Below are 15,640 nucleotides of genomic sequence, written 5' to 3' on the forward strand. Positions count from 1 at the left end.
AACAATGTAAGTGTAGACCAGATGCGGCTTGAATTCAAAGAAATGGTATCAGCAGCAGCTTAGAGATTTATGTCAAATAATTATCAAACAACAGATCTGATCCTCCATGGTACACAAAATGGGACAAAACACTATTGCAGAAACAATGAAAAAACCATGCCAAATTTAAACAGATGCAAAATCTCCAAGATTGGTGAACCTTTACAGAATCTCAAAATTTAGAGTGGACTTCAATGCGAGATGCTTATAATAATTTCCATAACAAAACTTTGTCTCAAAACCTGGCAGAAAATCCAAAGAGATGCTGGTCGTTTGTGAAGTTTGCTAGTGGCAAGACACAATCAATGCCTTCTATGCATGATAGCAATGGAGACACTATTGAGGGCAGTGCTGCCATAGCAGAGTTACTAAACACAGCCTTCCAAAAGTCCTTCATCAAAGAAGACGAAATAAATATGCCAGAATTTGAATCATGAACAGCTGCCAACATTAGTAACATAGAAGTAGATATTCACTTAATAAAAGCAAGTCTTCTGGTCCAGACTGTATACCAATTAGGTTCCTTCAGAGTATGCTGATGCAGTAGCTCCAAACTTAACAATCATATACAAACATTCGCTCGATGTACGATTTGTACCCAAAGACTGGAAAGCTGCACAGGTCACACCAATATTCAAGAAATTTAGTAGGAGTAATCCACTAAATTATAGGCCCATATCATTAACATCAATATGCAGCAGGATTTTGGAACATATATTGTGTTCAAACATTATAAATTACCTTGAAGAAAATGGTCTATTGACATACAGTCAACGTGGATTTAAACATCATTCTTATGAAACATAACTAGCTCTTTACTCACATGAAGTGTTCAGTGCTATTGACAAGGGATTTCGAACTGATTCCGCATTTCTGGATTTCCAGAAAGCTTTTCACACTGTATCACTCAAGCAGCTTGTAATGAAATTGCATGCTTATGGAATATCATCTCAGTTGTGTGACTGGATTCGTGATTTCCTGTCTGAGAGGTCACAGTTCATAGTAATTGATTGAAAGTATCAAGTAAATCAGAAGTGATTCCCCAAGGTAGTGTTATAGGCCCTTTGCTGTTCCTTATCTATATAAATGATTTGGGAGACAATCTGAACAGCCATCTTAGGTTGTTTGCAGATGATGCTGTCATTTATTGACTAATAAACTCATCAGAAGATCAAAACAAATTGCAAAATGATTTAGAAAAGCTATCTATATGCTGCAAAAATTGGCAATTGATCCTAAATAATGAAAAGTATGAAGTCATCCACATGAGTGATAGTAGGAATCCGTTAAACTTCGGTACTTCAGTAACCCAATAAATCTATCAAATCTAAAGGCTGTAAATTAAACTGAATACCTAGGAACTACCATTACGAACAACTTAAATTGGAAGGAACACATAGAAAATATTGTGCATAGGCCTAGTCAAAGAATGTGTTTTATTGGCAGGACACTTAGAAAATGTAACAGATCCACTAAGCAGACTGCCTAAACTATGCTTGTCCGTCCTCTTTTAGAATACTGCCGCATGGCCTACTGTAGCTTCATATGCTTTCCTTTGCCTGCTTGGAGTATTCATAACGTTTAGAACTGCTAACTGCTTCAAACGGGACGATTTGGACCCATTGTTTTTCAGACTCTTGCGGGCTTGGGAGAATACGGTACCATTTTTCTGACCGCAGGAGGATTCGGGGTCGTGCCCACACGGAGTGGCCAGGACGTAACACACCACACTGCTCCACGGCCAAAGGCCGACTGTACCAATCCACTAAGGGGACAGATGCACCTCTCTTTGTATCTTTTACAGCTGTTTAACCTGAAGTACGGTCTCGATGGCATCCCTGAAACAACTGTACTAGTCACTGCGTCTCCCGCAAGTGTCTTCCTACTTAACAAAACATAAACCAGAAAGGATTGATGGAGTACATAAAAAAATTCAAAGAAGGGCAGCATGTTTTGTATTATTGCAAAATAGGGGAGAGAGTGTCACTGAAATGATACACGATTTGGGGTAGATGCCATTAAAACAAAGGCATTTTTCATTGCAGTAGAATCTTCTCATGAAATTCCAATCACCAACTTTCTCCTCTGAGTGTGAAAGTATTTTGTTGACACCATGATAAAATAAGGGAAATCAGAGCTTGTACAGAAAGTTAGAGGTGTTCGTTCTTTCTGCACGCTATACGAGTTTGGAACATTAGAGAATTGTGAAAGTGGTTTGATGAACCCTATAACAGGCATTTAAATTTGATTTGCAGAGTGTCCATGTAGATGTAGATGTAGATTCTGCACACCAATGTTACTGAAACTTAAGCTGCTCATTATAAAACTGTTCAACAGAGTCCACCTAATCAGATATCTGATGAGGAAAAAGAATCAGAAAATCTCATCCATGACTAGATGACAGAAGGCTTAAGTGAAGAGGAAAAAGATTAGGATATGATGTCAAGTTCTGGAGAAAGCCAAGTATTAAGTGTGAAACAAAGAAGTGAACATGAAAAGAAATAGCCAGAATGGATGACCAGTAGAGCTTGTGTGTTCATGGCTAGAACTACTATCACCAGGGACTACGATCGAAGTTCATATACTGAAGCTTTGCAGTCTAGAGGCCATTCATGAAGAACTGAAGCCCCTGATGGAGAATATTACTTGTGCGTTAGTTGAATGTCCAAGTGGTGCATAGATTTTGCAGAATTGATGGGATTTACTTAAAAAAATTAGGAAACTTAGCTTTGAGGGTTGACCCATGGGCAAAGGACCATACAGCGCCAGGAAACTGACTGTGAAGAAACATTCAGCCTTGTTGCACATTATTATGCTATTCAAATACTGTTGATATTGGCTGCTGCAAAGAAAATGAAGCCCGATCAGTTTGACATAAAAAAAGCTTTTCTAATTATTGTAACCTATGAAGATGTACATATGGGACAACCTGAAGTCTTTGAAGATGATACTGGATGTGTGTGTTTACTGAAGAAATGTCTGTATGGTCTCAGGTGGGCACTGCATTTTTTGCAACAATGTTTTATAGACTTCATGACAAAAGCTGGATTTAAAACCAGTGATGCTGATCCATCTCTTCGACCATTGGAGCAACAAGAACTGTTCATATGTTACAATTTATGTCGGTGATGGCTTAGTTGTGGGCAGCAACAAAGCAGGTATTGAAGAGCTCATGAAATTGTTGGAGCTGAAGATCCACACAACTAGAGAGTGTCTCAACAATTTTTTGGGTATGAAGATACAGCAAAATTAAGATAGGTTGATAGTAGTAAATCAAAAGGACTGTACAAAGGAAATTCCAGAAATATTTGGAGTGTCTGAGTGTAATAGAGTTTGTACAACAATTAGGTACACATTATTGTCAGGTAGTGAGCTGTCTGATGTGTTTGACTACAGTTTCACTTCTGGACATTTCTTTTGCAGTAAACAACGCAGCTAGAGCCATTAAAGATCTTACAATTCAAAACTGGAATCAAGAAAAATGAATTTTTAGGTACCTGAAGAATACAATGGATTATGAAATTATCTACAAGTACAATTAAGGTTTAAAATTCTACAGTGATCCTGATTATGCTGGTGACAAGTACATGAGATGGTTGACAGCTGTTGTCATGATTCTCATTCAAGGAGCTGTATCGTGGACCTGTCAATTACGAAAGACAGTGGCTATACCCACTATAGAAGGAGAAAAAATGTCAGCAAATAAAGGAGCAAAGGAATTCATCTGGCTGAAAACATTGCTGTATAAAATGATTGAGCTTCCAAACAAGTGAAACCTCCTACACTTTATGTTGACAATACAAGTACAGTGAAGCTGTCTAAAAATCCAAAATATCGTCAAAAGATGAAGCACATACAAGTCTGTCACTTCTACATCAAGGAAACATTCTTGAACGGGAACCATGGATTAGTACATATTAATGGGTCTAACCAGTTAGCTGATACACTAACGAAGCCATTGCAAAGCGTCCAACTCAAGATGCTGTGTAAAAGAATTGGAGTACAGAAGATTAAATCCATATGAAATTCAGCACTCACTTTTATATTTTTCTTTGGAGGAAGTGTTAACATCGGAAAGGAAAATATAAACTCTATTGTCATATTGGTGTAGAGTGAATTTCCATATCTTTGTTATGTATGTGCAGTAGAATCCTTGGAGAGGTAAAGCTGTAAATGTTTTGGTACTATATTGTCATGAAGAACCAAACTTTTGTAAATCTTCTTCAAATTGTTTTAATCTGTTTTAAGTTAATAATATGAACAGTAGGGCCCATGTTCCATTTCCTTGTAATGCTTTTGTATAAAATTTACATGTACATTTGGAGAACACTCATTCAATATCTGTTGTTTATGGATGGATAAATAAATGAAAACAAATAAATAAAATAGATGGAAGAAGATGCTAGTGTGAAATTCAATGTCCAGAAGTATGCACATCTGATAAAAATTAATAATGCTAATAATATGATTTAAGCAATATGGGATATCAACCCAAAATAGTGTATCAATTAAACTAATTGAAAATGTTGTGACAGAATTTCACAAGGCGTGAGTATTTTTAATAATCACTTTGTAAATGTAGCAGTAAAAATGGAATTAAATGATTCAGTTGAAGAAAGAAAAGAATATATTAAAAAGTTATTTCACAAAACTTAAGGGAACTAGAAGTGGCACCAGCATACTTCTCAGAAATTAATGTTGTTGTTGTTGTTGTGGTCTTCAGTCCTGAGACTGGTTTGATGCAGCTCTCCATGCTACTCTATCCTGTGCAAGCTTTTTCATCTCCCAGTACCTACTGCAACCTACATCCTTCTGAATCTGCTTGGTGTATTCATCTCTTGGTCTCCCTCTACGATTTTTACCCTCCACGCTGCCCTCCAATACTAAATTGGTGATCCCTTGATGCCTCAGAACATGTCCTACCAACCGATCCCTTCTTCTGGTCAAGTTGTGCCACAAACTTCTCTTCTCCCCAATCCTATTCAATACTTCCTCATTAGTTATGTGATCTACCCATCTAATCTTCAGCATTCTTCTATAGCACCACATTTCGAAAGCTTCTATTCTCTTCTTGTCCAAACTATTTATCGTCCAGGTTTCACTTCCATACATGGCTACACTCCATACGAATACTTTCAGAAATGACTTCCTGACACTTAAATCAATACTGGATGTTAACAAATTTCTCTTCTTCAGGAACGCTTTCCTTGCCATTGCCAGCCTACATTTTATATCCTCTCTACTTCGACCATCATCAGTTATTTTGCTCCCCAAATAGCAAAACTCCTTAACTACTTTAAGTGCCTCATTTCCTAATCTAATTCCCTCAGCATCACCCGACTTAATTAGACTACATTCCATTATCCTTGTTTTGCTTTTGTTGACGTTCATCTTATATCCTCCTTTCAAGACACTGTCCATTCCATTCAACTGCTCTTCCAAGTCCTTTGCTGTCTCTGACAGAATTACAATGTCATCGGCGAACCTCAAAGTTTTTATTTCTTCTCCATGAATTTTAGTACCTACTCCGAATTTTTCTTTTGTTTCCTTTACTGCTTGCTCAATATACAGATTGAACAACATCGGGGAGAGGCTACAACCCTGTCTTACTCCCTTCCCAACCACTGCTTCCCTTTCATGTCCCTCGACTCTTATAACTGCCATCTGGTTTCTGTACAAATTGTAAATAGCCTTTCGCTCCCTGTATTTTACCCCTGCCACCTTTAGAATTTGAAAGAGAGTATTCCAGTCAACATTGTCAAAAGCTTTCTCTAAGTCTACAAATGCTAGAAACGTAGGTTTGCCTTTCCTTAATCTTTCTTCTAAGATAAGTCGTAAGGTCAGTATTGCCTCACGTGTTCCAGTGTTTCTACGGAATCCAAACTGATCTTCCCCGAGGTTGGCTTCTACTAGTTTTTCCATTCGTCTGTAGAGAATTCGTGTTAGTATTTTGCAGCTGTGACTTATTAAGCTGATAGTTCGGTAATTTTCACATCTGTCAACACCTGCTTTCTTTGGGATTGGAATTATTATATTCTTCTTGAAGTCTGAGGGTATTTCGCCTGTTTCATACATCTTGCTCACCAGATGGTAGAGTTTTGTCAGGACTGGCTCTCCCACTACCGTCAGTAGTTCCAATGGAATATTGTCTACTCCGGGGGCCTTGTTTCGACTCAGGTCTTTCAGTGCTCTGTCAAACTCTTCACGCAGTATCGTATCTCCCATTTCATCTTCATCTACATCCTCTTCCATTTCCATAATATTGTCCTCAAGTACATCGCCCTTGTATAGACCCTCTATATACTCCTTCCACCTCTCTGCTTTCCCTTCTTTGCTTAGAACTGGGTTTCCATCCGAGCTCTTGATATTCATACAAGTCGTTCTCTTATCTCCAAAGGTCTCTTTAATTTTCCTGTAGGCAGTATCTATCTTACCCCTAGTGAGACAAGCCTCTACATCCTTACATTTGTCCTCTAGCCATCCCTGCTTAGCCATTTTGCACTTCCTGTCGATCTCATTTTTGAGACGTTTGTATTCCTTTTTGCCTGTTTCACTTACTGCATTTTTATATTTTCTCCTTTCATCAATTAAATTCAATATTTCTTCTGTTACCCAAGGATTTCTACTAGCCCTCGTCTTTTTACCTACTTGATCCTCTGCTGCCTTCACTACTTCATCCCTCAAAGCTACCCATTCTTCTTCTACTGTATTTATTTCCCCCATTCCTGTCAATTGCTCCCTTATGCTAACTAAAAGAACCAGAAATTAATAGAACTATAAAATTTATAAAACCCAAAATCTCAAATGGTGTTGATGGAATTTCAAACAGAATTCTGAAAAGTTATTGTAACTTTCACTGGCACAGAATTTTTTGAGACAGACTAAAATATGCAACTATTAAACCTCTTCTTAAGATAGGTGACAAAAAAGATGCAAATAATTATCATCAAATTTCCTTACTGACATCTTTATCCAAAATATCCAAAAACCTAATGTACTAAAGAATAATTCCACATTTAAGTAGAAACAATTTACTTGGCATATCACAGTTTGGTTTCTAGATGGGATGCTCAACTGAATGTGCTATTCATACATTCACTCATCATCTAATATAAACCTTAAATGATAAACTATCACCAGCTCGTATTTTTTGTGATCTTTCCAACACATTTGATTGTGTTGTCTTGTTACTCTTTTAGGAGAACTTAAGTGTATGGAATTGATGGGTATATAAATAATTTTTATGAATCATACTTAATGAACAGAATGCAAAAAGTGCACTGGATTATTCAAATAGTGTTGGAAGGAGAGAAAACTTTACAGACTGTGAAAAAATAACGAATGGGATCTCACAAGGTTCAGTTTTGTGTACACTCTATGTGAATGACTGAACATTCATCAGGCAAAGTCAGTACTTTTTGCATATGATATTAGTGTTATAATAAATCCCATTAGAGCGAAAGCAATGGAAAAGACTTACTGATATTTTCCGGGGAATTATTAAGTGGTTCTCTTACAATGGACTCTTCCTAAATTTTGAAAAAAACACACTGTATTCTGTCCTGTGCAATAAATATTCCTAGTAACAATCAATGTAGCACATGAATGGTAAACAGAGCAGCATGCTCCAAAATTGTGGGCTTACACCTTGTTGAACACTTGAACTGAAAGAGGCATTTTGCTGAGCTACACAAACCACAGAGGTCAGCTACTTTTCTTTTCATCAAATTGGTAGTCTTTGAAACAAATTAATCAATCTCCTAACATATTTTGAATTTTTCCATTCATTATTGCATTATGGAAAAATTTTCTGTGGTATTTCATCACTTAGAAAGATACTATTGATTACATAAAAACAAGCAGTAAGGATCACCCATGGTTATCTTGTAGGTATCTCTTCAAGGAGTTAGGAATTTCAACTGCTCCATCACAACATGTATACTCACTGAGAAATACAGTGATGTCCATACCTGGAACACTTGAGGAAAAATGCCATTTATTACCTATTATCAAAATTGTCAGTGGCTCAGAAAAGAGTTCAATATATAGCAGACTATGTTTTGATAATTTGTTCAGTTTTAAATCTAACCTAAAATAATTCCACCTGGGCAGCTTCTTTCTATAGATAATTTTTTATTCAAAAACTGGTACCCTGTATTAAAAAAGTAATCTTTAAATGTAGCTGGGAAGCTAGCACATCAATTGGAACTCGCCACTGTGTTCCTCGAACCACTTCGTCACACCCCTTCATGATGTTCAAGTTTCCCGACGGCAACTAGTCATGTCTACATATCCTGTAAACTGGCTAATTCCACATCATTTTGATAAAAGAACAGTTCAAATGATTATGAAATATTTAACTAACTAACTGCCATTTCCCTAAGGGGTACCATTATCCACTATTTGTCCTCCAATTTCAGTGAAAGACAGCATGTTGAATTTGTTGATTAATGGGATGGGTTGTCATATCCTGAATTCTTTTGGGTTCATGCCTCTCCTGTAGAGGCCAGCTATACCTACTGCTGACACACCATTCATAGTCAAGTGTATGAGTGGTAATATACCCTCTACATCCCTAAAAAGAGACAGTATTCAAGGTAGAGGATAGTATTTTAGGCATCTTTGGTATCTGCATGTATCCCTTGGTACTCCTCTCAACATGACAATTCACAGTAGCTTCCAATTACTGTACAGCAATCAGGGAAATGTTCATCTGCTTATGAATAGCTCTATTTCATCCCTTGCCCAAGAATAACATTTACAGTGTGGCTGCATTGTGAATGTGCAATGTTTTACTGAATAGTATACTGATAACTTGAACCCCCACTTTATGATTCTCTTTTAATTTTTGGATCTGTTACACTACAACAAAGATTACAAGTTCCCTTTAAGAAGCTACTCGGAATTTAGACATTCAAACGTTTGTTTTTTTCAGGGGTATGATCACTAACAAACTAAAGTAACAAACTCAAAAATAGTGGAAATTTATGACAAATGCAGACAGCATACAGTGTTGTTTAAATGTAGCATTATTTGACACTTTTAGTATATGCAGAACACACCCAGCAGCTAGCTTCATAAGAGCTATATTTAAATGATAGGTATACACTTTGAAACACTTTCTAGGGATAAACACAATGACAAGTCAAAAAAAAAAAAAAAAAAAAAAAATGAAAATATTGCATTGGTTACTGGTACATAAATACCTACACCGTAATTAAGGAGCAATGATTTCTTGCACCACACATTGCTAATGATATTTGTAGAATATGCAACTGTAGCTCATAATCTTTAATTTTCTATGAAAATCTTAAGTTATGCACGACACACATAAATGTTATAAAATTGCCAAAAAATATAACTTTATTCACACAGATACGCACTGGAATTAGGGGCAATGATTGTGTGAAATTAGATATCTGGCCAAAATTTGCAAAGCACATGTGTAGATTATAAATGATGCTATAATACTAACAAGATAAATTTTTATGGCACGCGCATTTGTAAATAAATGATATATATGACACACACACACACACACACACACACACACACACACACACACACACACACGTCTTGACACCACCAGTATGAAAATCACATGTACATTTTATGTAAAATAGTAGGATCTAGATTTTTGATGTGAATTTATCTGACAAACATGATCTCATTTCTACACAAAGGAAATATCAGAAGTTGGCTTGTTATGTAAATGAATTTCAAAAGCACATATTTTGCACTTAGTAAATAATTTAGGTTTAAGGTTCATTCTTTCTTGTGTGTTTGTCAGTGACTCAACACTTCTACTATTCCATAAGTTGTATCCTTTACTCCTAATTTATTTACATTTTACCAGAACTTTCCTAACCAGATTTTGCACTAGGTGGTTTTGTGACAGATTCTATGTTAGCTTGTGCCACATCCAGTGATGGTGAGTAGACTGTCTTCCTGCAAATGCCCTTCTTCCTTTCTGACACTACTAGCTGTATTGACACCTCAGTGTGCAGTTTGATATATGCTTGATTGCTACCAAATTGGCACACTACAAGGTGGTCATTACAGGACCCCTACACCACCAACTGCCACAGTCACTTCATTTATCACTTTGGGGCATTGCACAGATGAAGAATTTAGACCCATATCACCCTTATTGATTGGCCAGTGGTGCAGAAATTGAGATGATGATCTGTGCATGTGCAGCCTGTACACAGAAGCTTGTATGCAGAACATGATTGTCACCATACTATCACTCACCATGGCTGAACCCACAAGATCCATGGGTGTGAGTCCACATAGTTTGAGCAGACACCTTCTTGAGCTCCATGTGGTTCCTGATGATGGATGCCTTAACTAGTTTTCTATACAGCATCCACAATAACCACTGCTCTGGCAACTATTTTCACTATTGAGACCAGTGATTTGTACACATAAATACACATATTTAGTAATTCACATATCCACTTATGCTTAAGAGCTTTTAATATTATGAGAATATATAAAGCACAGATATGAATATAGAAAACATATTTTCTCTGGGTAGTGAATGTTACTAATCATCCCGTGAATTGCTAATTACTTTTACCAGAATTTGCCAGTTGAAATTGTTCAGTTTTGCCTATGAAACAGAAACAAACACTATTGGCAACCAGTCTCATTATAATCTGTGTTATGAAGAATAAAATGAGTGCTTTCAACTTATGAGTAATATAAAGACTATACATTAACAGTTCAAAAATGCAGATTTATGCATTTGTGTAATAGTTGAGAGTTTTTGTACATCCCTTAATTTTAGAAAGTGTGTGTAGAAATTTATGTGAGGCTACATCAAAGATAAACACTATTTTGTTTCTGTTTCCAGGTAGGGTGGCATATCGTGATACTGAGGAGGGATCTTGGTTCATCCAAGAACTGTGTAGTGAACTAAACAAAAATGGTGAAAGATATGATCTGCTGACAATGCTAACACATGTTAACTTCAATGTGGCTGCCAGAAGAGTGAGGTTAAGTGGAATACGTGAAAGGAAGCAAATGCCAGTGATTCAGAGTTCTCTAACACGAAAGTTTTATTTATCTGAGAAACCACAATTTAATGAAACAGGTATCAGAAGCAAATTAGATGAAATGCATGATCTTCTACTAGATCTTCATACAAAAAAAGAGAAGGAGCCTTCACCCAGAAGAACTGTTAAAAAAACTGTAGTTGATAAAGACTGGGAAACCTCACTCCCTGCACCCATGAGTACATATTCTGTGGTGCCTGAAGATAAAGTAATGCTACAATTAAAAACTTACTTAGACATGTTTTTAAATTATGAAGGAAACTTATTGTCTGAAGATGCAATAGATACAGGAAATATAATATTAAGCCATTTATCTATGTGGAAGAAAATGGATAACAATAAGCGGAAGTTTTTGTATGAACAAGTTATAAAATTTTTTGTCAAATATGGTAGAAAATGGCAGTATTTTCATGTTCTAAATATAAGTGACTCACAAATTGCAAACATTCAAGGAAAATCAAAGCAGCTGTCAGGTTCTTCACAGTCTGTTAATTCTGACAAAAAGTAACAGTAAGAACTCTACTTAAAAAAAAAAAAAATCCATTTACATTTTATATGGAAATATGAAATGTAAACTGATGAGAAAGTTCCTACTAATATTACAAGTAATGAATCAAATGATGACTGTAGTGTATTATATTTCCAAACATTCTTTTAATCTAGATATTTACTACAATTTACAGAAGATTAATTCTGCAACTGAAAGCAATATTTTACTTTGCTTCAGTGTACTTTTCACAATCAGTATCAATAAGAAATGTTACAAACACTTTTTATACATTTTCAGTTGTGAACTACATTTAGACAAGTCAATAACACATGAAAGTTGATTGTTTTTCTCATAAATTCAATAAACTCCTTTGTCAAATTTAATAACTTACTAGTTACATATTTGTAATAGATAAAGCTGTCCCATAACCGTAAAATAAAGACTGTAACTGATATTCTGTGAAAAATGAGTTAACTACACTGTTTTTGAACAGTCACCAAGGTATAGAATATTTTTCTGTTATTTTTACTATATTCAGTTACTCAACTGCTAATGGTGCAGATTAAAGCCACAGAACAGAGACTGAAATGAAAGTGAATTTCTCAAAGTTACAAGAACTAGTAATTCAGAAAAACCTTTATTAGAAAAGCAGTCTCATAGTACTGAAATAAGACTGAGTATCAGATTTTTGGAATAGTGTTTCTGAAGAATACATCATTATTCACTGGTAGATATTTAAGATATATTGATGAACTGATTTTAGTCATGAGATAAGAGCATTGTCTCCCTGCGAGCTTCAGCACTCAAATGCTGTTAAATTATTTATACAGATTTCCTGTTTGATATATGAATCACTGTTTTAGTGTGTGACTACATTTATCAAAAAAATTCAAACAAGGGAAATTAATCTACACAACAGATACAAACAGTACCATTTGGAAATGATAGTAATAAAAACTGGCAGGAAACTGATGAATGATATGAGGTATATTTCGATTTACTTCTGTAGATGTATTTTTGTCTACAATATCACTTCTTGTTCCTCTTCTTCTTCTTCTTTTCTCCTTCTTCTTCACACCTTGCTCCTATATTGCAAAGAAGTTCATTAAAGATTGTTCTTACAAAATTACATTTTCTTTGTAGCTACACATCTTTTAAATTAAAGGGGTAATTAAGCTTCAGAATTCCCACAAGTACACATTTCAAGAATAAAACAAATGTTTCTTTAAATCCATGTTATCATTGTGATTAAAGTACTTGGTGCAAAACTAAATTGAGCTTCATGATTAATGTCTACTTCAGGCCCCTGCAAGTATTTATGAGGCTGAGACCAACCAGTTGTAAACCTGTTTCGCTGCCATCTAGACTGAATAAAATAACATGGTTGTTGACATTTTCAATGTTGGAGACAAGCAATTTGTTGTAATTTTTATATTTAGGGTGAAAAGCCTCAAAATCAAGTTCACAAATAAATTTTTTGTTTGATTACTAGTTTCAGCTACATGCAAGCCACCATCATATCATAAAAACATTCTTGCTTAGTGTAACTGCCACAGTGGCTCAACACATCATTAAAACTGTTTTTTTAAGAACTGACAAGACCAAATCAGAGCAAAGAGGTAAAATATCTTTACATCATTCATAACAAGTCAATAAGAACAAAGGCTATAAAAATAATATGTTATGGCTTTAAAACTTATTAACTGACACAATCTGATCAGCATTTGTATTATCTCATAGCAGAGATCATCATGATTATGTTATTACAATGCAGCACAAATACTGATCAAACAGTGTCAGTTACTAAGTTTTAACAGTGTAATGCCCAAGTTTTATAGTTTTGCATCGTCAGCAAACATTATAGTTTTTGAACTACCCTTTAAAGTCATTGAAAGATAATTTATACAAGCTGTGAAGAACAGTGGATCTAGTGCAAATCCTGGTGTGACCCTTCACAATATGTTCCCCAATTCCCAGGTAAGATTTGCCCAATAACACAGTCTTTCAGTGTCATGCTCTATTTGCCATTCTGAAAGTAATAATCCATTTATGTAAGAGGAATGTCAACACCAACAAAACATTTTAATTTTATCAAAGGAAAATTTAGTCAAGGAAACCGATAAGTTATGAGACTCAATTGCTGGCCATTATGAACCTTCAGGAGGTGAACTAACTTGACTATTGCCCATTCATAGTTTGTCTTACTGGATACATAAATATTTTGTTTTGTTATTGATGAGCTACATGGTGTAATGATGCCCTCTTCATGTTTTATGTTCATCTACAATTTCATTAACCATGACATTGAACCATTCTCATTTTTGTTGTTAACTACAAGCTAACTTTTTCATTGAGCTTGCCCATTATGCAAGTGCAAGTTACTGTTGGTTATTACTGGTACATCTAGTTTTTGTTCAGCTTGTGCCTCCTATGAACATCATTTGAGGATGTTTGTATTGACAACTGAAACCAGTTTAGTCATAATCTTTTAATCCCTATAATGCCTATATGCACATGTGATCTACATAATTCAAAGATTTTTGTAAAAATATTTTTAAATTTTAAGAAATTACTTGAGACTGCTTTCTCCTTCCCTGTAAATACCAGGCATTATTTTAAGACTTACCGTCAACCAAACTATTTTGTATTTTGAATCTGCACTAATCTCATTAGATATTATTGTAATTTTTTTCTGCTGTAAACACACTTCCGCCATTGGCAATCAACCTATCTTTGTATACACATATTTTACAGACTACTAGATGCTTTTTTTTCTTCAAAAAGTGAGTCCAAAATTCAGGTGTGTCCTATTCTCAAAATTAATATAAAAATGTTTAAAATGCCTTCCATGGGAAACTTATCTCTACCTGGAAACATTAGATTCAACTGGAAGCAAAAGTGCACTGATGCAACGAACATGAGTTGTGGGGATTCACTAGGTTGCTAACACTTTCTCCCTCCTGCCCTGCCATCACAAACCCAGGCACAGCAAAACTTGTGTCTAGAAAGAGCTTCCTTCACAGTACAGAACCACTCGCTGACACTCCACATCAACACCAGGAGAAGAGATGGCAGGTCAGATGCCAGCATCTGGAGGAGTGGCTGATCCTGCAAGAAGTTCTTCCCCCAGGCCACTCAGAGAAATGGTCCACATGGAAATCACTCAACCACCTGCGTTCTTCTGTCACAAGATCCAAGAGTAATCTGGAGAGGTGGGGCTTCCAGGTGGACTCTCTCCAGTGTGACTGCGGAGCTGCCGTGCAGACATCAACACATCTACTCCAATGCACATTACCTCCAACTGTGTGCACCATGGAGGACCTCATAAACGCTACACAAAGTGCACTGGACGTTGCAAATTTTTGGGCATCCACTGTATAGATTAAAATCACCTTATGTTTGACAACACAATCTGTGTCTAATCATTTATTTCATTCTTGATTAGTTTAATTTATAAACCATAATGTATGTAGTAATGTATCTAAATTTATTTTTTTATTTTTTTTATTTTTTAGTTTGCTTCTGACATGATAAATAAATATCACAAACCCAGAACACTGTCACTGCAATCTACGATGCCAGTGAAATTGAATTGAAACTAATTTGAGTTATCAGTAACAGTACAATATTTTTCTTAGAAGCTAGTTTTGTAATGGAAAAAATAAAAGGTATTTGTATGACGTGTGCTATAAATTGAAAGTAATAGCATATGCAGAAGAATATGGAAACAGAGCAGCTGAATGGCACTTCAGCACTCTGCCAACAGAAAAACATTTGCAGTTGACTGGCTAGTAAACAAGAACTGCAAAAAATGAGGAAGACTGAATGCGCAAATAGAGTACTGAATGCAAAAGGGCCAAAACTAGAAGATGATGTATTGAAATGGAATCAAGGACACTATTAAAATGGCATTGGATCAGCCACTCCTCCAGATGCTGGCATTGGAGTTGATACAGGGTCCGGCATAAAAAACTCCTCGATTACAAAGTAACATGCAGCGGACAGTAGAAGGAGCAGAGTGGTGGGGGGCGCGTCGTTAAGTAGCTGCCTA

The 15,640-nt window shown here is 35.8% G+C and overlaps 1 protein-coding gene across 1 annotated transcript in view; it reads left to right on the forward strand.

Annotated features, from left to right (window-relative positions):
• Positions 1–12,668, forward strand: part of LOC124595556 (caspase-1-like) — a 97,083-nt gene extending 84,415 nt beyond the window's left edge. Inside the window, exon 6 of the mRNA XM_047134335.1 lies at positions 10,898–12,668. Coding sequence (XP_046990291.1) covers positions 10,898–11,607 — 710 coding nt within the window. The 3' untranslated portion in view covers positions 11,608–12,668. The remainder of the gene's footprint in view (positions 1–10,897) is intronic.
• The last annotated feature ends 2,972 nt before the right edge of the window (positions 12,669–15,640 follow it).

The sequence above is a fragment of the Schistocerca americana genome, chromosome 2 (assembly GCF_021461395.2).
Source record: "Schistocerca americana isolate TAMUIC-IGC-003095 chromosome 2, iqSchAmer2.1, whole genome shotgun sequence".
Taxonomy (NCBI): domain Eukaryota; kingdom Metazoa; phylum Arthropoda; class Insecta; order Orthoptera; family Acrididae; genus Schistocerca; species Schistocerca americana.